Genomic DNA, 27,766 nt, shown 5'->3' with positions numbered 1-27,766 from the left:
TGTCTTAGAGTTTGCAGAATACAGGTATTCCACCTCTTTGGTTAGGTTTATTCCTAAGTATCTTATTATTTTTGGTACAATTGTAAATTAGACTGTTTTCTCAATTTCTCTTTCTGCTGCTTCATTGCTGGCATATGGAAATACAACAGATTTGTATACACTGATTTTGTATCCTGTGACTTTACTGAATTAATGTTTTGGTCTTACCAGTTTTTGGTTGAATCTTTCGTGTTTTTTATGTACAGTATCATGCCATCTGCAAATAGCGAAAATTTTACTTCTTCCCTACCAATTTGGAAGCCTTTCATTTCTTTTTGTTGTCTGACTTCTACGGCTAGGGCTTCCTGTACTATGCTGAATACAAGTGATGAGAGTGGGCATTCTTACCTTGTTCCTGACCTTAGGGGAAAGGCTCTCAGTTTTTCCCCATTGAGGGTGACGTTAGCTTTTCAGATATGGGGAAGACCTAATATTGTTAAGATAGTAAGTCTTTCCAAAGTGATATACAGATATAAGGCAATCTCAATCAAAATCAGGGCAGGGGTGCCTGGGTGGCTCAGTCGGTTAAGCATCCAACTTCGGCTCAAGTCATGATCTCGTGGTTTGTGAGTTCGAGCCCCGCATTGGTCTCTGTGCTGACAGGCTGGAGTCTGAAGCCTGCTTTGGATTCTGTGTCTCCCTCTCTCTGTTCATCCCCCACTCGTGCTCTGTCTCTCTCTCAAACATAAATAAAGATTTAAAAAAAAATTTTTTTTAAATCAGGGCATTTTTCAACAAACTGACAGACTAATGCTAAAATTCAGATGAAAATGCAAAATACCTGAAAAGACAAAACAACTTTGAAAAACGTCAGAAATCTTACAACACCAGACTTTAAAATTTACTAAAAAGCTGTAGTGCTCAAGACTGTGTGGTATTTATTGGTACAAAAACAAACCTAAACATCGATGGCATAGAATACAGAGTCCAGGAATCAATGGTCAAATAGTACAAATAAAAATTCAAGAAAAAATTTTTGATAAATATAGCCACCAAAATTAAAAATTCAGCTCTTCAACAGGCACTGTTAAGAAAATAAAAATGCAAGCCATTGTTAGGGGGAAATATTTGGAGTAAGTGTATGTGACAAAAGACATATTCAGAATACATAAAGAACTCTTGCAATGCAGGAAGACAAATAGTGGGCAAAAAATTTGAGCATTTACAATGAAGACACATAAATGATCTATAAGCATAAGAAGCTCAAAATCACTATGTGAAATGCAAATTAACACTGCAATCAGTTATATCTACACATCCATAAGAAGCTAAAATTTAAAAGGCTGACAATACTAAGCGTTAACAAGGATGAAGAGAAACTGGGACACATGTACATCGACAGAGGGAAAATAAAGCGAACAAGCACTTTAGAAAACAGTTTGGCTGTTTCTTATGAAGCATACACTCACCGTATGACACAGCTATTCCACTTCTACGTATCTATCCAAGATAAATGAAAACCTATGTCCACACAAAGACATGCACACGGCAGCTTTAACCATACTAGCCAAAAACTAGAAACAACTAAAATTCCAAAAAGATAAATGGATAAACAAACTGGGGTATATTCTTACAAAAGTCTATCATTTCATAATAAAAAGGAATGAATTACTGACACACACAACATGGATAACTCTCAAAAACACTGTTATATGAAAGAAGCCTTACAGAAAAGAGTTCATAGTGTGCAATTTCAGTTGTATGAAATGCTAGAAAAAACAACTCTAATCTATAATGACAGAAACAGATTACTGCTGAGCCCGGGGAGGAATGGCTGGGATAGCAAAATGGAATTTTTAAGAGTAACAGAAACATTGCCTATGTTAATTTTAATGGTGGCTATTCAAGTGTATAAATTTGCCCAAACTCATAAAATGGGTGCATTGTACTGTGTGCTAATTATACTTCAATAAAGCTGATGTAGAAAAAACCCTTACCATGGACTACAAATTCCCACATGATCAGGGACCTAGCTTCCTCTCATCACCTACTGTCTTCCCCTCTTCTGTGCTCCCTAGTCTTTCCAGCCCTCTAGGCATTTGCACATACTGTAATTAAATTCTACTCCTCTGTCAGGACTCAGGTCATAAGGCTCTCTCTGAGAAACTTTCCCAGACCCTCTTGATTCAGTCCCCTTCTTACATGCTCTTTTCACTCCCTGTGAGTGGAAAATGAATGAAATGAAAATGCCATTTGGCCCCAAATGGACACTAATTAGTGTAAGTCATATTTTCCTACATTCCTCAGCATACAAATAAACTCCTGCTATATTTGAGAGCAGGAAAACTAACAAGAAAAAAAAGAATTCAGGGATAGGGAATCCCAACCAATATGTTATTATCCCCCAGAAATCTGTTCTAATCCTGTTTGAGTAGAGGACCAGTTCTGGGTTTATTCAGTAAATCCAGTAATCCCAGAAGGATTCTAAGTGCCGAAATCCAAATCACTCAAACTAAAACTAACCCATTCTCCTCTGAATCCTTAATATTAGGAATGGCCTGGACCCAGAGTTTCCAAGGTAACCATGAACTGCATTCAATGCTCACCTAATTCCTTCTTTCTACCAATGCTGTTTAGTCTAGACCAACATCTCAACATTACTATCAATGGCCACAAACCGACTCAGTCTCTGAAATAAAGAAAGAAAGTAGCCTGGCCTTAGAGCAACATAGTGTGACTTACAATAAGGAGTTACAGTCTCAGCCTTTGCAATAATTATCTACATAAATTTTAGTACTTCACTGAACTTCCCTAGATTTCAATTTTTTTCATTTTCCTTATTCCTGCCCAGGGCAGGTATGCCTTCAGTCTCCATAGCTTCCCAAGCTTTTCCTTGAACATGGATTATGCCACTAAAGTTACGAATCATCTTCATCATATTTGATATTCATTTAAACCAGTTTCACAGCACACTTGTGATGAGCACCAGGTGTAATATGGAGTATTGAATCGCTACATTGTACACCTGAAGCTAATAATTACACTGTATGTTAACTCACTGGAATTTAATAAAAACTTGAAAATGTCTTGGTGGGGGGTGGGTTCTTTGGGGGCGGTGTACTCCTTCTTTGTCTATTCTCAGGGGAAGGCCTGTGTAGTTTGGTGTAGCCTGTGTATGTATACGTGCATGTGTGTGTGTTCTCATGTTCATGTATACGCATGTCCGTATGTGTGTACATTTCCCAAGTGCACAGGCTTTGGGGGCATTCACCAGTGAAAGTTTTCATACTGAGTTCACTTTGTGGGAAAAATTCTGATTGCATATTCAACATATTTTATAGATACAAGTCAGATTTTCTATTTAGTCCTATGTCCATCATTTTGGTAAATTGTGTTTTTGAGGATTTTGTCCATTTAATCTACATTTTCTACTATTTTGGCATAAAATTGTTCACAATATAAGAATAAAAAATAAACAAAAAATAAATCAGTCTCACATTTAGTAGAGCTGATTATAAGTAAATCTAATTTAATCTTAATTCACATGAAATAACCTTATGCAGTATTTTTAATGCTTAATTACTTGCTACTCAATCACTCATCAGTAATTTTTAAAATATGAAAATAACATTTAATAATAAAAATTTACAATAATATATATCCTTAACATTTATGTAAATATATAAATCACAGTACTCTCATTTATCATGCCATATATGTATATACATCAACACACATATATGGGAAAAAGCTAACTTTTTTTTCAAGTTAATTTATTTATTTTGAAAGAGAGAGAGAGAGAGAGTGAGCATGAGCAGGAGAGAGGCAGAGAGAGAAAGAATCCCAAACAGTCTCCACACTGTCAGCAAAGAGCCTGACACGGGGCTGGAACTCACGAACCATGATATCATGACCTGAGCTGAAGTCAAGAGTCGGACGCTTAACCAAGTAAGCCACCCAGGCGCCCCAAGAAAAAGCTAACTTTTTATCAGGTCTCAGAAAGGAAGAATTCATATAATTTATTAACTGTCACTGGAAGAACAATGACCACTTTCTACATAGCTCCTTTATTTACTCTTACACAACTCTGAAAAATCCTCTGGCTCAAAATAACAAGTGAATTCTTGAGAGAACAATTAAGCTACCAAAAAAATCAAACATAAGAAGGGAGAGAGGGAGGAAAATATATCATAATAAAATATGAAAAGATACTCAGGAGACTAATATTTTGAATACTGTTCATATAATCTTCACTAGAATATGCTACAAAGACAGGAAATGGTCTAAATAGTAATAAAAGTTGTGTCAGACCATTGTTCTAGTAATTTTATGAAAAACAAAGAAAACACAATCATTTCAAAGTACCTAGCTGAGCCATATATATATATATGTGTGTGTGTGTGCACACACACACACATATATATATATATATATATATATATATATATATATACACATATATATGTGTATATATATATATACACACACACACACACGTACATACATACATATATACAGGTAAGTGGCTTCTTTATTTGTTCGCTATGCTGACACTTGTTTTTACCACATTACATTTCACATAGTACCATCTATGAAGCAGCAAAAACATTATTAAATTTGGGAAGTGGCAGTACTAAATAATAAATAAAGGATTTCCATTATTTAAATAGAGGATTTTACCCTCATTTCACAAAACAGACCCTTAGAATTCAAACTATTTTTCATTGATACCTCCGTCCTTCACTACAAAACAAAAATTATGTATGTTACCTAACACTGCCTAATATAGGGATGTCAAAGAAACCCCACTTTTGCTAATTTTAGTATTAAAGTAATTTTATAATCTTACTGATTCATATATATTCATATATATATTGGTAGAAATAATAATGACAATAATAGGTATTACTTGGAAATGTTTCATTATAACTTTATAAAGATATGCTATTTCTGTGTTCTGGTTTTTTGGTTTTAAGAAACTATCTATAAAAGGATGTTGTTTTATATATAAAATCAGTATTTCAGTTAAGTATGTGGATACTTCACATGTACACATTACAGGTTTCCAGTGAATAAAGTACATAATTATTATACTATCCCCTTTTTCTTTTAACTTACATTACCTAGATGTAGCTTTTTCAAATATTCTATTGGTTGACAATAAACATCACTTGATTATACTAACAATTTTATTGCTTTTTATCACTACTTACAAAATTATCTTGGTGTTAAAATACTAGAAAAAAATACAGGGTATTATACGAAAAGAACAAAAGGTCCTACCTGTTTCAACCTCATGAAGAACGTCTCTGTGAAAGTCTTTCTGCTGAAATACCAAAATCGCTCATTTGCAGGGTACACCCGTACGACAGTCTCCAGGAGAAAGCGGACAGGCTCCACCACCTCTGTGACTACCATATCCACTGCCACAGTCATGTACACCCGCTTATCTGCAGTAGAAATTTTCCGTACATACATTATGATGTCTTTATCATTCCTTGACTATTTAAGAAAACAAAGGTTCCCCACTTATGAAAAAACTAAGGTCCTTTCCAATCATGTTACCATCTATGTTTAATTTTAAATGTTGTACTGTCTCTTTGATTAAATGGGTAAACAAACACGTTTTCCAAGTATGCTTCTCAATAGTCATGATCCTATCTAAACCAATGGTCAAAATCTCTGACAACCTTACTTTTTCCTTCCACAAATCAGGTCTTTAATATAAAAAATAAAATTTTCAGATAAGATGTAATTTTCTTTTACACAAAAACTATCTTTCAAATTTCCCAAAAAAAACTCTGGAAAATCACAAGAATTTGCCCTTTCATCTTATAAAAAGAGATACAAGAAACTATTCACTTTGATGAGATGCATGAGGACGGTCAAATCAAAAGAGATGTTCAACCTTCACGATGCTAAATTTGTACAGGAAAATGCCTATGCAATGTTGTATATGCTTTAAGGTCTGTCAGTACCCTCATTGTCCTCTCACTGTATGTTCAGGAAAAACACTGATTAAGGTTCTTCTGTACAGTTATATATCTATATCAGAGTCTTGGCAAGTAATTTTAGGCAATAATATAGTGCTATCAGTCACAATTTCAGTTATTATTTAAAATGTTTACTTGGCCGAGGCACCTGGGTGGCTCGGTCAGTTCAGCATCCAACTCCAGGTTTCAGCTCAGTCCATGATCTCACAGTTTCATGAGTTCAAACCCCACATCAGGCTCTGCACTGGTAGCTCAGAGCTTGCTTGGGATTCTTTCTCTCACTCTCTCTCTCTCTCTGCCCCCCCCAACTTGTGCTGTCTCTCTCTGTCTCTCTCAAGTACATAAATAAAACCTCAAAAAAAAAATTAAAATGCTTACTTGGCCACAGACTTCTATTTTTTTTAAGTTTTTTAATGTTTTTTTTTTGTGTGTTTCTTTATTTTGAGAGAGAATGAACAGAAGAGGGGCAAAGAGAGAGGGAGAGAGGAAGTGCAGAGTCCAATGCCTGGCTCGATCTCACAAACTGGGGCTCAATCTCACAAATCATGAAATCTTGACTGAGCAGAAATCAAGAGTGGGACTCTTAACCAACTGAACCACCATAGCCTTTTTTAATTTAGATCTAGAATCTTGTAGGCTAGTGTCTAATGGTTTCCTTTAGTTTCACAATAGGCTGAAATACGGATTTTATTTTGTTTTATTTACCCTACTTGAGATTCATTGGTTTTCTTTTTTTCCTTTTCTTTTTTTTAAGTAGGCCCCATGCCCAGTGTGGGGGCTTGAACTCACAATCCTGAGGTTAAAAGCTATGCACTCTACCAGCTAAGCCAGCCAGGCTCCTCTTATTGGGTTTTTCAGTCTGGGTTTGGCTATTCCATATTGTCATTTCTTTGCTACTTCTTAAATATTTTTAAATTTTATTTTGTCCAGCATTTTTAGTTCTCGAAGCTCAAATAACTAAGCCCATTAGAAGAAACCTTCAATAGTGTTTTTAAAAAACATTATACATTTATGCATGTCAACTACACTTCTATTAATGTCAAATTCAACAAAAAATTCATTACATTCTTACTAAATGCAAGCATTCTACCTGCAAATTCAAGAGAAATGAGGATTCACTAGACACTGTACTTGACTTAGCAGACCTTAAAGTCCAAGGAGAGTACTATCAAAGTGTAAGAGACAATAACACAAAACAGAATACAAAACACAGCTTGGTGGTACAGTGAAAAGATCTAAGACATTTCATCTCCAGAGTTTCAACTTCTTCTGTAAGAAGTCAAAGTTTTATTCATGAATCCTTTGAGTAAGTTATAATCTCAGGGACATCATTTGGAAATTTTAGAAATCAAGTCAGTGTTTTTTATGGCATATGAAATAATTTTAAATTTAAAATACATTATCTTTTGGATAAGAATATTATTGTAATATAGTATTAAGTTTATTTTAACAGAACAAATAAACTTTATATTATCTTCTGATAGAAGACCAAAGATTTATTAAAGAACAAAATCAAACTGAACTATGTGTTACATTAAAAACAGATAAAAATTGCTGTTATAACTCACTATTTGAAGTTCTTATATTTTATTCTTCAAAATTATCAACTGGCTTATTTTTCTCATTTTCATGTTTACTTTCTGAATGATTATAAGACAGAAGTTTACAGGCTGGTCTTTACAAGCCTGTAGGCAGAATTTACAAACTGTGGGTGTAAAAATTATTTATTCCTAATACATGAAAGGCTCTATAATCATTATTATTTTTCTATCTTTTTAGCCCTCATTTTGAAATAGACAGCTTCATGTGTGATCAAATGCATGCAATTTATGCAACTGGTAAATATTCTTGCTAAAGAAATTTGAGAATAATTACCATGTAATGCTCTTCATTAATATATTTCTACATTAGTATTCATTAATGTTCCTGTTTTAACCAAAAATCTACTGTGGATATAAAGAAACGAATATAAGACAAAAGATCAAGCCAATGGATCCGTTATTTTCTCAATACAAATTATTGGTTAAATCACAGTAAAGCATTTAGTGTAACTTATAACATTAGTTGTAACTCATGAGGTAAAAATTTAAATTTTAGTTTAAGGACAGATGGCAGAGGGGTAAAAAACACAGACAATTAACAGATATCTGGATAAAGTAGGAATAAAAATAAACACAATGGGAAGAATGACAGATGTACTATTTACCACTCATAAACTTATCGTTTAACACTAGACATGCCTAACAAAATGAAAAGGTAAACAACGCAGAAAAAAGCATTTACCACAAATGAAATCCTGAATACACATTACTAAGATCCCAAAGGTCAAAAGACTGGAAAAATAATTTAAAAATAAAAAATATAAGTAATCTATAAGGAAAACAGAGAACAGTTACCAAAGATATGCAAAATTCCAGAATTTGCTTTCCCTATTTCTTCCATACTCTGCTTCAAAATAAAATAACACTATAGTAACATATAAAGCACAAACCCCAAATATTTTCTACATAATCTAATAAAACTAATTCACATATCTTTGAGGAAGATTCTTTTGAAAGTGGAGGTTTTCCCCATAATGCATAAAGTATTTTTAAAAACCTGCAAAATGTATGGGGCTCCTGGTTGGTTCAGTTGGTTAAGCATCCAACTCTTGATTTCAGCTCAGGTCACAATCTCACCACTTGTGGGATTGAGCCCCACATCAGGCTCTGCACTGACAACAAAGAGCCTGCTTGGGATTGTTTCTCACTCTTTCTCTGTCCCTCCCTTGCTCATGCTGTCTCTCAAAATAAATAAATAAACATTTAAAAATAAAAAATAAAGACTTTGAAATGTAAATAACTTCATTTTAAATAAGCTCCAGAATTTTTAAAAACACAGCAAAACAACATTGACCATAATATAAAATTTAAAGCAAATAATAATGAATAATTTGAGAAAAGTTACCTTTTGGGGTTTCTTCATTAAGTGCCAGAAATATTGGCACATTGGGGTTCCAAATGCCGGTAATAACATAAGCTCTTCCATCATAGCTCTTTCCCATGGATTCCTATAAAAATTCAGACAGAAATTACTGAGAATACATGCATCAGGAAAATCACCATTTTAAATTATAAACATATCTTACTTTAAGCAATCAAATTTAATAAAATTTGGATTTACAAATGGATTTTTTTTCTGTATTATTCACCACCCTACAAAAGCATTTCTTTCCTTATTAAATTCTAAGGCTTCCTTCAGAGTTTCTATTTACAGACACGTACCTCTTGGATAGAAGGAGCTGTACCTTCATATACTGACTCACAAAAACATAATATTGGAGTGAAGTTATATTTATCTTAGACTTCTGGTCATAATTTCATATACCTACATACAAGGTTGTCCACAGTTTCTATTAAAACTATAGTGTACATCTCACTGAAGATATTTAAATTGAATTAATAGTAAGTCAACAGAAAAGCAGTATTTTTCTTCCAGTGTTCTAACTTATAGTATATTCTTAAAATATTAATTTACTTTATCACAATTAACACTTCTGAAAGTTCATACTTTTCTATTATCTATGTTGGATACTTGTATACTGGCTTACGATCAGTAACCAATGTTAGGAGGCTAATAGAGGTAATCAACACCCAAGTTGATTATCTCCCATTCACTCTTATACTTGCTCCCTCCTTCCCTTCACTCCTTCTCCCCTTCTTCATCTCCTCCACTCTTTCAGGCTCCTACTAAGCCCACTCCTGACCCTCACTGAAGAAGCCGGCAACTCCTATCGTGAAAGCAGGATCATATACAGTTACGTGCATGTATGTACGTGTGCAGGGGAGGGGAGGTTAGAGGTGTGCCCACAGGAGAACGGCACACAGCATACAAGTATGTGCATATGCAAAAGTGTATTATCTACAGAACTTTAAATTTCCTGTGCCCATTTCCTCATATTATGAATAGAGTGCTAGAAGTATCAGACTAAAACAAAGATAAATACTGTTTTTCCAATTTTACCCCAACACAGAAGCTTCTCTGAATCCCTATAAAATTATTTGTCATTTGGTAATTATTGTGTTTATTTTCCTAATGTATTGGTGGTATTTCACTAATCGAACTGTACAGCTTGAGTGCAGGGACCCTGCATTCCGGAGATGAAGTACACTCAAGGCCACGTTAAGGAAATTCACTCAGCACCTTCAACACTTTCATATATTCATATTCATTCTCTCTCTGTCTCCCCACCCCTTCCTCTCTCCCTCCCTGTGCCTATCCTCTCTACCTTCTCATTAGGTCCCCATTCAAAACAAGAATGAGCATCTGACCCCCAAAAAAACCCAATCCATTTCTGAACAAGAGCTTGTGCCATGCTTGACTCCAAAAAGATGAGTGAGCCCAATCAAATTATTTCTTTCAATTAACAAACACCAAGAAAAGTAGGCAGTCAGCAGTGGAGCTGAAAGGTTTTAATAAGAAGCCAGGCACTGACAGGCCACATAAAAAATGAAGTGATAACAGAAATTAAAAAGTAGGAAAGAACACATAAAGAAGAGTAGAGTATTAGGAAACCGTTAAGTGGTAGGAGAGAAACGGAGAAAAACAAAAAACCATTAAAAATGATCATGCAGTCAAAATACAAAGGCAGATACTGGGAGACAGGGAAGGAAGGAGGAAGAGTGAGGAGCAGAAAGAAAAGGGGCAGAGAAGGTGCAGGGAGGGAGAGATGAAGGCAAGGAGGGAAAGGGGAAGAGAAGGAGAAAGAGGAGACAGAAAGAAGGAAACAGAAAGGGGGAGGGGAGGGAAGGAGGTATAGAAAGACAGAGGGGGGGCAGAGCACCAGATCTCCGGGATCAAGGGCAGCAGTGAAAAAAAGAGAAGGAGCTCAAGCAAAAAAAAGAGACTCAAAGAAAGAGCAAGCCCATGGGGGGACATGAGGCAGACAGGAAAAGTCCAAATAGCAAAAACCACTTTGCAGTGTTTAGGTACAATTTCATGAAGATCAATAACCTCTTCTATCTTCAAGGTGTTCTAAGTGGATCTCTGTTTCTTATAACCAAAATAGCCTAACTCAAACATCTGTATTTTTATGTCTTTGTAGTTCTCATAATACACCACCGCAATAATACTGTCTTACATCAAAAGCCCTTAATAACAGTTTCTCCTCATCAAGTACTGCATTTTTGTTATTGAACTAGACCTTTCTATCACACAGACTGGCTTGCTCCCAGCCTCTGATAAAGATGCTTCTTGGAGCACCTGGGTGGCTCAGTCAGTTAAGCGTCTGACTCTTGGTTTTGGCTCAGGTCATGATCTCATGGTTCAAGAGTTCAGGCCCCATATCGGGCTCTGCGCTGACAGTGCTGAGCCTGGTTGGGATTTCTCTGTCCCTCTCTCTATGCCCCTCCCTGGCTTTCTCTCTCTCACTCTCCCTCTCTCAAAAAAAAAAAAAAATGACAAACATTTTCAAAAATATTTTAATTAAAAAAAAAAAAAAGATGCTTCTTCAACTGTCTTTGCTGAAGAGTTCTTCCTAACTCTTCTGTCTCCACCACAAGCAGAGCTGACAAAATCAGGGACAGCAGGTAAGGGACATCCGGACAACCTAAGTCTCTACCCAAATTAGAAAAGGCAGGAACCCTAGGTGCCCTCCTCTTAGGAAAATAAACTAGGAAATACAGACAGAATGTGGCAGTTTACAATGGGAACATAGCAGAAAGGGCATAACACAGAGGCCGGAGAACACAGTAAGCCACAAATGAACTGTCAAGTCATGAGCAAGCTGAAGCTATGAGGTCAAGTAGGCAAACAGTAGGGTAAAGCAGACACACGGTACTGGAAAGAAATAACACACAGAAAAAGTAAAAAATGTAAGTTTGTGTTAATCTATCCATTTGTTAAGCAAATATGAGCCTACTATAAGCCATGGTCTATGCCTATTAAGTATCCAACAAGGAAAACAAAATGATCCTGACCCTCGGGAGCTGAGAGGCTAATGTTTTCCAAACAGCAATTTGACTCATTTGTGGATCATCAAATCAATTTAGTGGATTATGACCAGACATTTAAGTCAAGTAGAAGAAAAATAGAGTTCCTCACACACCTAAGGAAGGGGTAAGAACGGTTTCATGAAAATTTTATTTCTGCTTTTCTACACAAAGATTATAAGCATACTGGATTAAAATATAAATGAATTTGTAACTATGAGTCCAGCTACTGGCCCAGTGTCAATAAATGGTTAATTGTAAAGCTCCACAAGCTTTCCGAGGCATTTCTAGGACTTTTAAATTACATTCCAGTTCCAAGAAACCAGGCTCTACTGAGTTTTCAGCTCTTCTTGGTACTTTGCAGTTATGCTTTTCCTAGGTACTAAAGGGGAGTAAAATTTGGCACCTCAAAATGTATCTCTTTGGCATGTAGGCTATTTTTAGTCTGATTATTTTAAAAAACAAAAGACTGGGAAAGAACCTCTGACCTCCCCCTTATAGTGACCATAGATAACTACAGTATAAAATAAAGCAGGTGAAATAGGGAGGCACTTAGCAAAGTCTGTTAAAATTCCTATGTCCCATGGTTTCTGAGTGGTCTAGCAAACATTTGTTTGCCAAACATTTACTTTTTTTTCATCTTCCTATGGACTGTCTCCTTTCCCTTTGAGGTCCCCAACTTCTACCCCTTCTCCTTAGCTCAGAATGGCATATAAACCTCATTGCCTGACTACCTGTAGGCACCATATTCTTATGAAGCCCCAACACATATGGAATTAAATTTAATTCTCTCTTGTTAATCTGTCTCATGTCAGTTTAATTCTTAGACTAGCCAAAAGAACCTTGAAGGGTAAAGGAAAAATTTTCCTCACCAACTGTATCAATGGCTGTGGATCAAAAATTCTCATTTCCTTATTCCTACAGTACAAGGATATTCACCAAAAATATTCTCACTACTGGAAGACAATGGAGTCTCTGTTATTTGTATCCCCAAAAAAACAAATTTTATTTATACATGATTTTGTTTATATAATATATATGTGTAAGTAATATGGACATTTGACTAAAATATATTTTCACCTATAAATATGACTTTCTCTTTCATGTAGATCTTATAGTAAACTAAATTTATAAACTTAAAAAATGTCTCAATTGATCTTGCTTATTAGAAAATACTCACAGGGAAGAAAAGTTAGCATTCTTAAAAATTGTTCAAGATAAAAAGAAAAGTCTCACAAATTGTGAAACTAAATACAATTGTAGGATTTTTCAAAGTCTGTCAGAAAAAAAGTGCAAGAAAGTGAAATTTGTTTTCAAAGTGTTCACATAATTAAACGAGTCATAGAAGAACATAACATCTTGCTCTAGAGGGAAGAACCAAGGCTAATTAGGCTAACTTATAAGGGATAGGACTTCTGGTGATTACAAAGAATTGACTTCGTAATAATCAGAACTGTCCCATAGTTTCCATTATAAGGTAATAAGTTCCATTTTATGAGATGTGGTCTAGTCAAAGCTCAATAGCCATGTAGTAAGATAGCACAAAGATCAGTAATAAATCACAACTACTGATAACTGCAAACACAAACCCTCCCAATTTTATCAACTATTTGTTGTACAGAAGCTTCAATGCTGACGAACCCTTTGATTTCAACATGGACTCTTCAAAGTGGAGGACTGCTCTGCCAAAGACACTCAAGACCAGGAAGTTCAATGCCAGTCTGTAATTCTATAATCTGCATTTAGGTTTCTCTGCCAGTGATTCACCTTAATCTTTTAAACTCCAAAAGACCATGACTAACTAAGACCTAGGAACTTGTATTGCATGTTCCTAAACTACCTCCTTATGGAATTTTCAGGACTCCAAAATGCTATGACTTGCCTTAGGTAAAACCACTTGTATTAGTGGTAGGTTGTAAAGAGCGATGGAAGAAAGCTGACTTGTTTTCACATTCAGTGGAACTGGTTTGTTCTTACCTTACCTATCTGTGCAATGCTTCCTCTGTATTTCTGTGGCTCACTGTACCAATCTAGAAGAGCACTTAACCTACTGCTGTAGTTACACACTTAAGAATCTGCTTCCATCACAAATCTATGAACCCACACATGGTAAGAGCTATGTTTTACCATAGCTATAAGCCCAGAACTCCACACAATGCTTGCCACACAATTATGTATTCAAAAAAAGGTTCAATGAACCATTGTAGGGCCACTAGAAAATCAATGTGACATTACCAGGGAATAACTCTAAAAAGCTGACAGAATTGATGATATTTAATTGACATCTATAAAACTCAGCTGAAAAGATGAAAACACGTAGTGCTTGTTATCTATCGGTAAGTGTAAAAAATCTCAGTCAAGTCACTTTATACTTAACTACTTTATACCTAATACTCTATTTCCTACATTTCTAAATCACAAAGTAAATGTTTTCATTAAGTACAATATTTTTGTTTAAAAGATAGTATACTATTTTCACATCAAACATCAACTTTCAAATATATATTAACCTTCAAGAACATTCCTTAAACAAATACAACTACAGTAAATATACTTTGCTAAGGACAGGTTACCAAGGAGTATAAATTCAAAAATGGAAGTGCTTTAAAGAAAACAAAAGCATTCATCACAGTCCTCAAATAATAATAGTGCATTAAAATAAATGAAAGGCACCATATTCACTCTAAGCATGCCTGTTATAATCATGTACTTGTTATTTTTGGCTCAAAGAAAAGATTATCTTCCTAAAAACCTAAATAGATGAATAGATGGACATTGTCATAACACTATCCTTTTATTTGCTTTAATTTAGCATATGATTTTTTGGTGGAAATTTTCCTAAATCTCTCCCTCATAAGTAATTTTAAGTTTGGGTTTCCAAATCTAATTAGTACTACCACACAGCTGAAAGTTAGAAACAATTTTGACAATATGACAAAATCTTTAAATAGAAAATACTTCTAAAATATAAAATAACTATCATCTATACTTGGTTAATGTGCTTAAGATTATCATTACCATATCCAGTAAATGCATGTCACTGTTCTTCACGTTTCGACCTGGGCTTAATAACATTCCAAAACATCTGAAAATATTGGGGGGGAAAAAAAAGGACAAATAAGGTATCAAGAATATATAGAAGCCCAGTGAGCAAAAAGCCTTTTTATAATAACTACACAATCTGAGCTCTGTATTTACAAGTAGCTTTAGGTTTTTTTAAAGAAACACCACAAAAAAAAGAATTCATTGAGGTACATAATAAAATCACATAGAAATAAGTTATCTAAATTCCCAGATCTTTATTTCTACATGTAAAATATTACCAATGATCAGAAACTGTGATAAAATGGCCACAAATTACTGACTGAAACAAAACATAGTAGTGAGATATGAATTAATTTCTAGGTAGAAATGAGACTTTATTTGCCTTGGAGTTATTTTAAACATACAGATCAAAATCAACCAACCCAATTAAGTGAAAAAGGAGATTAAAAAAAAATAATAATAAGACTGTGCTCTCTCTTTGTATCAAGCCAGATTAACAGAAACAATTACCCTGGCCTTCAACAGTCAATTTCACTGAGTAGCCTGTTAATATTTATTATACCTTAAGTTTGAAAAAAAAGTTATATGAAGCTCATTACTAAATGTATTAGTATATTAGTGAAGATATTATCCAACATACTATATACGATTAACTATTTACTTTGTTCTGTGTTTCCTGATGCTAGAGAAGCTTTAGGAATCCCATCAATACTACCACTTTATTTGTGAAGGATTTTCATAAGCTCTAAAATTTAGCTAAATCTAACGTTTTTATTTTTGTTAGACTATTATTATTTCTGCTTTTAGGTAAGAAAAGTAGAGTCTAGAGAAATTTGACAATTTACTCAAATTCTTTTCCCTATTAAATAGGTCTTATAAATCTAGAGGCAATGTGATCTGTCTTCAGTATCCCTCTGCCAACAACACATAGCCACACTTTAACTAGAGTGTTTGTATTGCAGCTCTCCAAAATTTTTAAATATGCTATGGAACATTTCATACAGAGATAGAGAATGTAAATAAATATGTTAAGATTTTTTTCATTTCAGGGGCGCCTGGGTGGCGCAGTCGGTTAAGCATCCGACTTCAGCCAGGTCACGATCTCGCGGTCCGTGAGTTCGAGCCCCGCGTCGGGCTCTGGGCTGATGGCTCAGAGCCTGGAGCCTGTTTCCGATTCTGTGTCTCCCTCTCTCTCTGCCCCTCCCCCGTTCATGCTCTGTCTCTCTCTGTCCCAAAAATAAATAAAAAACGTTGAAAAAAAAAAAATTAAAAAAAAAAGATTTTTTTCATTTCAAAATACCGGCAGCTGACACATCAATACTTTATCTGATCCTTTTTATTTTCTGAAAGTTTACCTTTCTAATAGCACAGCTTTTTCTTCCATGAACAAGTCTTATCCCAATTATGAGTCTAGTAAGTGGTAAAACAATATATACTTCCTGTGAGTACTTGAGGATACCATGCTCATGGTTCTCTTTTGGCATCCAAAATCAATCAAGTACATGACAAAGATAAAGTTCAAACATATTAGTGTACCACTGAACAAAATGGAATCTACTAAAAAATACTTCAATATTCATAATTTTAATACAATTACTATACAACGAAAAATCTCCCTATTAATTCCTATAATATACACTGTGCAAATTAAATGTTAATTATGTAATTTACTGTACTATTTCTTATACTATTGCTTAAATACTTGCTAAGCAAGAATAAAAGAGTGAATTTTTTTTTCAAATATAAAATTTGGTCCCCTCAACTAAGAAGTCAGGTCAATGAGGTCAGAAGACTTCTCTCACAATACCATATGCTTTGCTTTGGCTTGCATCTCTCATGGCTTTTTTAAGAACAGATTTGTATATTATAGGGTTTTTGAATTAAAAACTATCATATACTTATTGTAAAAAATTAATGGATACCAAAATATATAAAGAAAATATAATTTATCCTTTCTCTAACGTCAGCCCCCTTAAGAGCCAATGTTAACAATCTAGTATGCATCCCTTTTTGTTCTTTTGAAAACTTAGTTTTTCATCATTTTTTTTTTTTTTGCCAGGCACTTGCAGGTGAATGGTAAAATTGGTACAATTTTATATTTTCTTAATATTCTTATGTTAAATTCTACTGCAAAAAGAGCCTTGGAAGTTTAGGTTTTCCTTAAATGGCAACAGCTCTCACTTTATTTTGATGATCTTTGATGTGCTGCTCTTTTCCTGGGTTATAAACAAAAAATCCTGCCACCAACCAGGAGTGTGACCTTAGAGAAAGCACCTAACTCCCTTGAGCCTCTGCTTCCTCTTCTAGAAAATGGGAGAGGTATAATATATGAACTCTAAGTAAGTTCTTCCAACACGAAGACTGCACAATTTTTCTCCATCAAGCTGTATTAGTCATTTCCAAAATTATATTTCATTAAAGTACATCAGGCTTCCTACAGAGACAAGCGAGGTCTATTAGGAATAATGTGTCAGTAATTAGATATTATTAGTACCACAAACACCTAATGCAGATATTAAGTGTTTCATTGGGGAGGTCAAAGCATTCAACCTTTCCTTGTTAACTCTATAAATAATGTAGAAAATTGCCATCACACCTGTTTTCTCAAGCAGTTCACAGTCTACTGGAGGAGGAAAATACAAGTAAACAGGGAATTACAACCTGATATGGTAAGTTCTAGGACTGCTATATAAAGCACAGATGAGGCATATCCAACATTATTTATAATATAGTAAATAGGCTGACCTGACCAAAACTTGCAATCAAACCTCCTTAGAATGAGATATTATATTATTACATTAATTGTAACAGATACTTAACTTTTTCTTAAGTTTATTTATTTTTAGAGAGACAGAGACAGAGACAGCAACAGCGCAAGCAGGGAAGGGGTAGAAAGAGAGGGGAAAAAGAATCCCAAGCAGGCTCCGTGCTGCCAGCACAGAGCCCAAGACAGGGCTCGAATTCACAAAACTGTGAGATCATGACTGAGCCAAAACCAAGAGACAGACGCTTAACCAACTGAGCCCAAGCCAACCTTAAGTCAGACATTACCATATTACTGCATTTTACATTTCAAGACAATCTGCATATGAAAAATGACAAAGCTTGTTTTCAGGAAGGTAGAAGTGATTTGCCAGAACAAAGCTATTACGTTAAAGGACTGGGATGCAAGTCCATATCCATGATCCAAAACTGCTGGTCTTCTATACACTGAACTCTGTCGTCTCCCTAGCCTATCAGAAAAGATTATAAATTCCTTATGTGACCCAGGACAAGTTATACACTGCAACATCTCACTTTCAACATTTCTGAAATACAAATGTTATCTGCTTACAGGCTCACTGTTAACGTAAAGATGAAAAACCTCATGGTGAAAATACACTGTAAACTATAAAGCAGTTGCCAATTACAAATTATTATTACAATTGCCACTATTAAGAAGAGAAAGTCTGGGGTGCCTGGGTAGCTCAATCAGTTAAGCAGCAACTTTGGTTCAGGTCACAATCTTGTGGTTTGTGAGTCTGAGCACCCCATCGGGCTCTGTGCTGACAATTCAAACCCTGGAGCCTGCTTCAGATTCTGGGTCTCCCTCTCTCTCTGTTCCTCCCCCACTCATGCTGTCTGTCTGTCTCTCTCTCTCTCTCCAAAAAAAAAAAAAACTTAAAAAAAAACAGAGAAAGTTTAGCCTTCCATAATACCTATGAGTTTTTACTCAAAACAGAGCTTTTAACAGCAAGTTAGCATCCATACAATCACCTAAACTCAGCACATCTAGCACTGCTTTAGACTTCAGAAATGGAAAAAAGTGAGAAAAACAAAGATGGTATGTTAATGTCCTGCAACAGGAAACTGGATTTTTTTACTTTTGCTTTTAGTCCATCAAATGATTAGGATTCTATTTACCTCCATTTATGCTGCTAGAAGACTACCGATAAAAATTAAGAAGGGAAGAAAGGAAAAGGAAAGGAGGCAAACATCTATCAATACCAGTCAAAGAACACTGTCTCTTAACTGAACTTTCGTTGTTAAAATGAAAAGTGACAGTATGTCAGAAGGAGGTAAACAGAAATACAAAGAAAAGCTGTAAGTCAATTAGATTTCTTTTCAGAATATACAAACACACTACAAGCTAAATTCTGAAAAAACTGGAATCCCAGTCTCACACTAAAGAAGTTAAAAAAAAAAAAAAAAAAAAAGATAGTTGGAAAAGTCTTCCAGGTGAGAAATGTTGGGATTGCTTTTCCCTGACTAAAGGGATCAAGTAGAGATAGATACACAGGTATTCCTCACTGCGCACAGTATGAGGAACCATTAAAATAACCACACAAGCCAAAACTGTACAAAGCGATGTTATAATCAATGGGAAAAATTATGATTGTTTTGCAAACAACTTTTTAGTTGTTTTGTCAAAACTTTAAAAAACTCTTTACTGTCAGTTTTAAGTATATAAAGAAATGGAGGAAAAAAAGTGAAACTTATTTAGCCCCTTGTAACTTAAAGCGCTTAGAAATGTTGACAATTAAGGTGTTTTGCTTCTTTGGAAACAATTATTAAGACTAGCTTGAACAGTGCTTGCTTTCCTCTCATACAATTCACAACATGGGGTAAGCATCTTTTCTTTGAGGAACTCACGTTCCTTTCTAAGTCTGAATCAGCTTCCAATATTTTCTCCTTTGCACTTTTAATGTTATGAAAGGTCTCTGAGGGCTCCTTTAATGTGGAGCTTTTGCTGGCATCACCTCCTCTGCGACATTCATCCTTTTCATCGCAACCACTTTATTTATGCTGCTAGATTAATCCTCTGCCTGCCTATCTAGATTCCACTGAATAGCGGCAATGTCAACATTCCCGTGGTCCTATTCCTTTCTAATTCCATCTACGTCCCGTTCAAATCCCGCAGAGTTATTTGCACAGGGCACTAAAGGTTCTGCCATGCCACATGCATACTATTCACTGCTGCTTCCTGTCATGATGCATGAATGTTTTTAACAGCATGCTTCTACCATATTTCTTCCAAAACTTAGCTAAGAAACTGCATTGTCTCCAGTCCTGTAATTATCATTCCCATTCAATGTGGCAACTAACTTCAAAATGTTGGCTTAAACGCTAGCAAAACTAACTAGAATTTTAGTTTTTGTTGCAGTCTTCATCCAAAGTAGAAGTAAATGCTTCATTTCAACCATAAGCACCTTTCTATTACTACTGAACTTAAAGATGATGGAGTCCATCAGAGTCTATCAGACTTTTTCAGAACGGCTCATACCACAGCTTCACACAGGGCTTAGGTCTCGTCCTGTTCTCGTTCTGCTGTCACCATTTCCAAATCTTCTAAGATTGCATGAAATTTCACTTTCCACATTACCACTTTCCATTTCTTTCCTGCACTTTGATCTTTGTTGGCCAACTCTTTCAATTATCCATTTTTGTGAAATGTTCGGGAGGTTTCCCACTGAGCGGTAAGGAGCAACACAACAACACACTCTGTGGTCTGAGAGTTAACTAAGCAACAGACATGCTGTGACCACTATCAACAGAATGTGAATGAAGTGATGTGACTGGTCACTGATCCTGTACTTATGTAGTGACAGTGCACTGAAGAGTTAACAGCAAAGTTTTCACTTTCTACAATTACTCAAAATTAATATACTATGGTAACAAAAATTTGAACCACGTGGCTACAGGACTGGTGTTATTTAACTAAACCAAAGTAACATAAATTTGTGCATTATCATAACTGTAAATAATGCCTCCTTGTCTATACACATAAGTTCTAAAAAATCTAGCCACGGCTTTGCCTTCTCATGTAGCAGTCTACTCCGATTCTGCAGGCTACTCTGATTTCCACTTATCACTCAAAACAGTCTCAGTAACGATCATGATTGTGGTACTAGTGATAATACCACCAACAGTAATAACAAAAAGCATTTATTAAGCATTTATTCTGAGTCAGGGACTATTCCAAATACTTCACAGGTATTACCCAATTTTTTCCTCTCCAAATTCTTAGGTATTATTCACAACTTACACATTAGAAACTGAAGCACAGACAAGTTAAATAACTTGGCCAAGGTCACTGTAGAGCCAGAATCCAAATCCAGATCAAAGACTCCACAGTTGTGATCTTAAGAACTTTACTAGCTTCAATGCCATCAGTCACAGGAAGAAGTCTCTCCATTAAGTTTTATACTTGTAAGCAAAACAGGTTTAAAACACTGGCTGTTCTTTTCTTTCCAATCTTCAGGTGGGAAGTTTTTACTTTCCCCCTAAGATTACCTGGAACACTAGGACTAATTACTAGGAAAAAAATAATTTAAAATAGATGCTTAGGATTGCTTTAGATTTGCTATCAGTACAGAGAATTTAATCTACAAGGAGGCTATTAAAGAAGAGGTAATATTTTTAGGTCTTTTTCTTCTCTTTTTTAAATTATCAACCAGTAAACTTCAAGAACATACAACAACCTCCAAACATACCATCCAGGGGCAGTAACTCCCACATTATAATGGATTGAAATTTGAAATGCAGAACCATTTTGAAATATCAATACTTTTACTAACACCTTTCAAATATAAAAAGAGAACTTAGCTATAGTCAGATAGAAAATATAAAATTAAAAAATTATTAAAACAAACCAATAAATTTCAAAATCTAACACTTGGCCTAATCACTGCTAAAAACATTTAGTAAATCAATTATTTTGCTTTACTATTCAGTAGGAATAATACAAGAAATCTGGATAATGATACATTATTTAGGCTTTTGCATATACCAGATATAGGAATAAAAATAAAAGCAAAACTGCAAGTATTTTTATAATTGAATGTACCTGAATATACCTGTAAACACAATTCAAAAACCTCACAAAGCATGGCAAAAAATAAAAATTTTCCCCCTAGCTACTACTGGTTAACAAGGGCTTGTTTTCTCCTACACAAAGGTAAATCAAATGTAGGTAGAGACAAAGATCAGCAAAAAATTATAAAGTCAATTATATGAGAAAATGTAAAACATACACAACTTCAGCAAATTTTACTGAATAAGAATAATAAGTAATTCCAGGGACACCTGGGTGTCTCAGTTGGTTAAGTGGTTAAGCATCTGAATTTGGCTCAGGTCATGGTCTCACAGTTCATGAGTTCAAGCCCTGAACTGGGTTCTCTTCTGTCAGCACAGAGCCCACCTCAAGTCCTCTCTCTCCCTCTCTCTCTTTCTCTCTCTCACACACACACACACATTTAAATATGTATACATATAAACATTTAAATATATATAATATAAAATGCATAATATATATAAGCATAAAATATATTTTATATATATAATATATACATTATATATATAAAGAATAATAGTGATTCCATCTGGACTCCCTGCTTCTTTTTTTTTCCCAGCTATAATTTCACTTCCTTTTTTTCTTCTACTCTTTATTTCATCTACATTTTCTTCCATGTCTGTTGATACATTTTTGTTTTATCTCTTCCATCTGGAGTTTTATCTTTCTTTATATAGTTGGCAGTAGAATTGATATGATTTACTGAGGAATTAGGTGTACAGGAAGAAAGATCTGACTCCAAGTTTTTCACCCTGAGTAAATGGAAGGATCAAGTTACAAATTGGTAAGACAGGGGAGACTATGGGAGGAACAGGTTTGGAACAGGGTTGGGAATCAAGAGTTTGAGTTTTGAACAAATAACCTTAAAATGCCAAATGAAGAGGTGAAAAGGAGTGAGCAGAAGATATCCTAACATTACTGGCTTTGCCTTCCTCTGAACGTTCCTAGAAAAGTCGCAGTCAAATTATGAAAACAACAAGAATTTCTCTGAGGCAACATTAGAGGAAGAAAATGTGGTTCTCACATTGGTTCCAGTTAATAAGGAGCCTGATGAAGAACATCAAATGGAACTAAGTGTTTTTTCAACTTCATAAGTCAGCCTGAAGACACCGGAGACAAAGTTCATCATCCTCAAATGAATGAACAATTCAAGATTTTCCCCCAAAATGGTTGTTGTAATACACCAATCCTTCCCTTGCCAACCAATTTGCCTTCAGTTAATAAAGTGGCTTGGGACAATCTGCAAAACTGGTGCCAACAATTTGAGTACCGATGGCCGGAAAATACAGGTTTATGTGAGGCTCCAGAAACATGCTTACTCTGAAAGAAACGAGAATATTCCTAAACATCACCAAAGGCCAAACTGCAGTCATGCCTGAGGAAATGCAAGATGGTGGCCAAGAGATGAAGGATTTGGAAAAGTTGTAAGAAAAGTGAGACAGAGGAAGAAATAATACAGTTGAAGTGATAACTTCAGCACAGGAAGGCACGTTGGCAGCACAGTCAAGAACCACTGCAAAGAGCCAAATGATCTAAGGCTGTGAATTCATAATCCATTCCTGCTTCTGTTGAGATCTTTGTGCTACAAGCCTCTGGTGTCTAGTGGTGTGTGGTCCATGGCAGAACTCTCTTGTCAGACACAGAATGTTGGCTTTGCCTGCAGCTCCATGCAGGTCGGGCCCGGGCCTGACGCTCCCAAAAGGATGACCTCCCTCTTCCCGTTACCCGCCTGCACTTTCCCATCCCTAGGCCCAGAAGGTAACGTGTTACGCTCTGAATGTGCTAAAAGAAATAAGAAAATGATGAAACAATTCATTGCAGGGGGGAGGGAGAAGTGACCTGGTTTGAACACACCAACACCATTCCCTTCAGATGGCCATAGCTTAATAAAGAGTAAGTGGTGGAGAGCCCACAGATACGTAGACTTCCACCCCAGCGACTGCTGTGCTGTGTCCTAGCCATTCTCAGTGTTGCCTGATGCCTTGAGTACAGATATAAATGTCCGGACTCTGTACTTCAGGTTTGCCAAGAAGTGACTGCTACGGCTACTTTAAATATTTAGTTATGCAGAATATAATTTAGTTTTGTTTTAATTACTATATTTTTTTTTAAGTAGTTTTAGGCTTTCAGAAAAATTGAGCGGAAAGTACAGGGTTCTGAAATACTGCCCCAACCCCTTCCTCTACTATCAACATCCTGCACCAGTGTGGTACATTTGTCGAACCTACATTGGCTTATCCTGATCACCCAAAGGCCATAGTTCATGACAGGGTGCACTTTTTGTGTCGTACAGTCTCTGGGCTTTGACAAGTATATAATGACCGCCTATATCCACCATGATAGTTTCAAAATAGTTTCACTGCTCTTAAATTTTCATGTTGCATCTACTCAATACTCCCTTCCTTCCAAATCCTGACTACCGATCTTTTTACTGTCTCCATAGGTTTGCCTTTTCTAGAATGTCATACATTTGGCATCACAGTAGCCTTTTCAGATGGACTTCTTTCATAGCAATATGCATTGAAGGTCCCTTCTTTTCACGGCTTGATAGGCCACCTGTTTTTAGTGCTGAATATTCCACTGCCTCCATGTACTTTGTTTATTCATTCACATACTAAAAGTCATCTTGGGTGCTTCCAACTTTTGGCAATTACGAATAAAGCTGCTATAAACAAACAAACAAATGCCAAATGAAGATCCTAAAGTTGTGGACCTATATTTATATAAATTTGGAATTCAGAAGAGACCTCAGGTTTGAGATTAAAAATTTAGAAGTCATTCATTTGTAGACTATATTTGAAGTCATATATTTAAAGCAATTGGATGAGGTAACTAAGAAGCAAGTGCGGTAGAGGAAAGACCGCTAAAATTATGTCATCAAGAAGGAGACATAGAATAAAATCTAAACAAGAAGAAAGCTTGCCATAAGAGCATGCCCATTTCATCCAAAGTAATAAGAGAAAAGGCAGAATATATGGTACAGATGAGATAAATTGGCAGACAAGGTGATAGGAATACCTAAAGTTCTACTATTGTTTCTATTATCTTAAATAAGAAGAGATAATTGGCTTAGAGTAAACATGTAGAAGACATGATGCACTTTTAAACAGAAAATGTGAAATAGCCTAGGAGAGACATGAAATAGGTTGTCTAGTAAAATGAAATAGGGATGCTAACAACACAAAAGTACACCTGAGGTTGTGGTCATGAATTTGAAGTAAAGCCAATCAGCATGGTTATATGTTTATTTTCCCAGCTGCATTCAGTTATAACAAGTGTTGGTGCAAAGGAGAAAGCTAGAATTAACCAGAGATGGGAATATGCCAGAGGAATAGAAAGATGGAAAAGAGAGCAAGGGAGTTGTGGGAGTATATAAAGGAATAATTTATAAAGGTAGATAATGGAATCTAAGTTGGGATGGAGACATGTAAAAAAGTAAAATCATGAAGTGAGTGGGTGAGGGACAGTAAAACATGATAGGACCATAGATTATTAGTCTCAGTGAGATCAAATAATTAATGGAATTGAGAAAATGAGAATGAATTAGACAGATAAGAAGTACTGATCAGACAGTAGGATACTTGATACTAAGATTATGAAGGGAGCACAGTCAATGGTAATGACAAATTCCAGACTATGACCCTTGAAGCAGGTGGCCGAAGTAGGGAGGAAGAAAGGTCTTTGGAGAGAATGAGATCAAAAAAACTAAGAAGCTGGGTTATTAGAAAAACCATCTATATAGATAGTGAAACTGCTATAACTTAGGAAAAGCCTAATGATTGGAGAATGACAGTGAGCCAGGAGCTAAAATCTTCAAAGAATGATGGGAATCCCAAGGATGTGTAGATAACTGCAACAATAGAGGCTAGCAGATGGGAAAGTCTGAGAGCATCAAATTTGAAGCTGTGAGTTTCTAAGGAGGGAAGAGGAAAACAGTCTGGAAGAAGCAAGGACATTCAAAGGATACTCACACATCTCCAGGCCAAGGTACAAAGGCAGGGGAGGAGAGAAAACAGCCATCACTTGAGAAGCAGTAGACTCAGGGCAAGCCCAGTTTATATAAAGTGAAGGCAACATTCAGAATCAGGTTGAAGATTAAAGAAACTATGCTTACGATGACTATGAGTTCCAGAGTGTAAAATGGAATGTCCCAAAAGCTGGGTAAACATGGACAACAGGAGTCAGAAGACAGAATATACAGAGTCATGTGGGGATCAGGATTTGAGTATTGATGGAAAACCCAAGAGTCTTGGATGTCTTACAAGGCCTGAAACAGCCAAAACAGAAACAAAATTCAGTGAGGCTAAAGGTTGAGGGTAGGAAGAAGGACCGTGGCAAGAGCATGCAGAGCCCTGGAATACCCTTCTTTACTCCAGTTTGGGACAACCAGGGTGCACGAGTTAAGGAAGGGGCAGTACTACCAGAGGAACATGGAATTCTGGGCATCCCTTTCCTATTATTGATGGGGGATAGGAATGCGAACAGACTATATGAGTGTGGAGGAGTTTTTACTTGAAGTACATCAAGGAAAGGTAACTACTGCTGCGTATCCAAAGACACTCTCAGTTAACGAATTTGCGAAATTGTAAACCCCAAAATATATATACTATGCATTAGCTCATAACCTCATCTCACAAATGCTATGCTCCCTAAAAGACAAGGTCTGAAAAAGCTGTCCTATATCTTCAATAAAGAGACTTTCAATTAGGCAAAAGCTTATTTTCTACAATCAATAAAAGCTACACATACATACATCCCCAAGAAAGGAAATAATAATCTTAGATGTGGTCCCTGCATGAAAACCTACTTATAGCAAAATGCTCTTGTGTTGGAGTCCCCAAGACCACTCTAGGTTCGAAGATTTGCTAGAAGGACTCACAGGACTCAGCACATAGTTGCATTTATGGCTATGATTTATTAGAATGAACAGATACAGGGGCGCCTGGGTGGCTCAGTCGGTTAAAGCGTCCGACTTCGGCTCAGGTCATGATCTCGCGGTCCATGAGTTGGAGCCCCGCGTCGGGCTCTGTGCTGACCGCTCAGAGCCTGGAGCCTGTTTCAGATTCTGTGTCTCCCTCTCTCTCTGACCCTCCCCTGTTCATGCTCTGTCTCTGTCTCAAAAATAAATAAACGTTAAATTTTTTTTTTTTTTTAAAAGAATGAACAGATACAAAGCAAAATCAGCACAGGGAAAAGGCGCAAGGGGTGAAGTTCAGAGTCCTCGTCCTGTGGAGTCACAGAGGATGCATTTAATTCCTCCGGCAATGAGATGAGACATGTGTGAAAAGTTGTTTACCAGGGCAAGTGAGAGACTCAGTAGCTAAGGTTTTTACTGAGGGCTGGTCATACAAGCATCCTCTGCCTAGGACATAACAAAATTCCAGATTCCAGAAGGAGAGCAAGTGTTCAGCATAAATCACGCTGTACAGTTTAGGCACAGTTCTGGGAATGATGGAAACCTCTCCGAAATCCAAGTTTCCAGATGCCATTCCAGAACCAACCCTACAGGGCGCCTGGGTGGCTCAGTAGGTTGAGAGTCCAACTTCGGCTCAGGTCATGATCTTGCAGTTCACAAGTTTGAGTCCCACACTGGGCTCTGTACTGAGAGCTCAGAGCCTGGAGCCTGCTTCAGATTCTGTGTCTCCCACCCCCTCTCCCAGCTCACGTTCTTTTCTCTCTCTCTCTCTCTCTCTCTCTCTCTCTCTCTCAAAAATAAACAAACACTAAAATAAAGAAGAAGAAGAACAAACCCTACAAGCAGACCTTTAGGAATAGCAGTTTTGGCCCTACTTTGTTAACTCTCTTCTATACAGCCCTATCTTGATATTTACATTTTAAGAGAACTTTAATATAAAACAATGCCATCTGTGTGTAAAATAATATAGATTCCTCAGGAGTTCAATTCCATTTAAAAGACTTGAGCACCTCGGTGTCTCAGTTGAGCATCC

The 27,766-nt window shown here is 36.1% G+C and overlaps 1 protein-coding gene across 12 annotated transcripts in view; it reads right to left on the bottom strand.

The window, feature by feature from the left end:
- The window catches only part of RABGAP1L (RAB GTPase activating protein 1 like), a 759,437-nt gene that overhangs the window by 633,462 nt on the left and 98,209 nt on the right, over positions 1-27,766 (bottom strand). For 11 of the 12 annotated variants that reach the window (XM_042975849.1, XM_042975851.1, XM_042975848.1 and 8 more), the window contains 3 exons: positions 14,960-15,026; positions 8,919-9,021; positions 5,263-5,429 (listed from right to left, as the gene is read on the bottom strand). In XM_042975849.1, coding sequence (XP_042831783.1) covers positions 5,263-5,429; positions 8,919-9,021; positions 14,960-15,026 — 337 coding nt within the window. The remainder of the gene's footprint in view (positions 1-5,262; positions 5,430-8,918; positions 9,022-14,959; positions 15,027-27,766) is intronic. The other variant, XM_042975857.1, reaches the window with a different exon arrangement.

Source organism: Panthera tigris, chromosome F3, assembly GCF_018350195.1.
Source record: "Panthera tigris isolate Pti1 chromosome F3, P.tigris_Pti1_mat1.1, whole genome shotgun sequence".
Classification (NCBI taxonomy): domain Eukaryota; kingdom Metazoa; phylum Chordata; class Mammalia; order Carnivora; family Felidae; genus Panthera; species Panthera tigris.
Note: the sequence above shows the minus strand (reverse complement) of the source record. Positions and strands in the feature narration are given on the sequence as shown.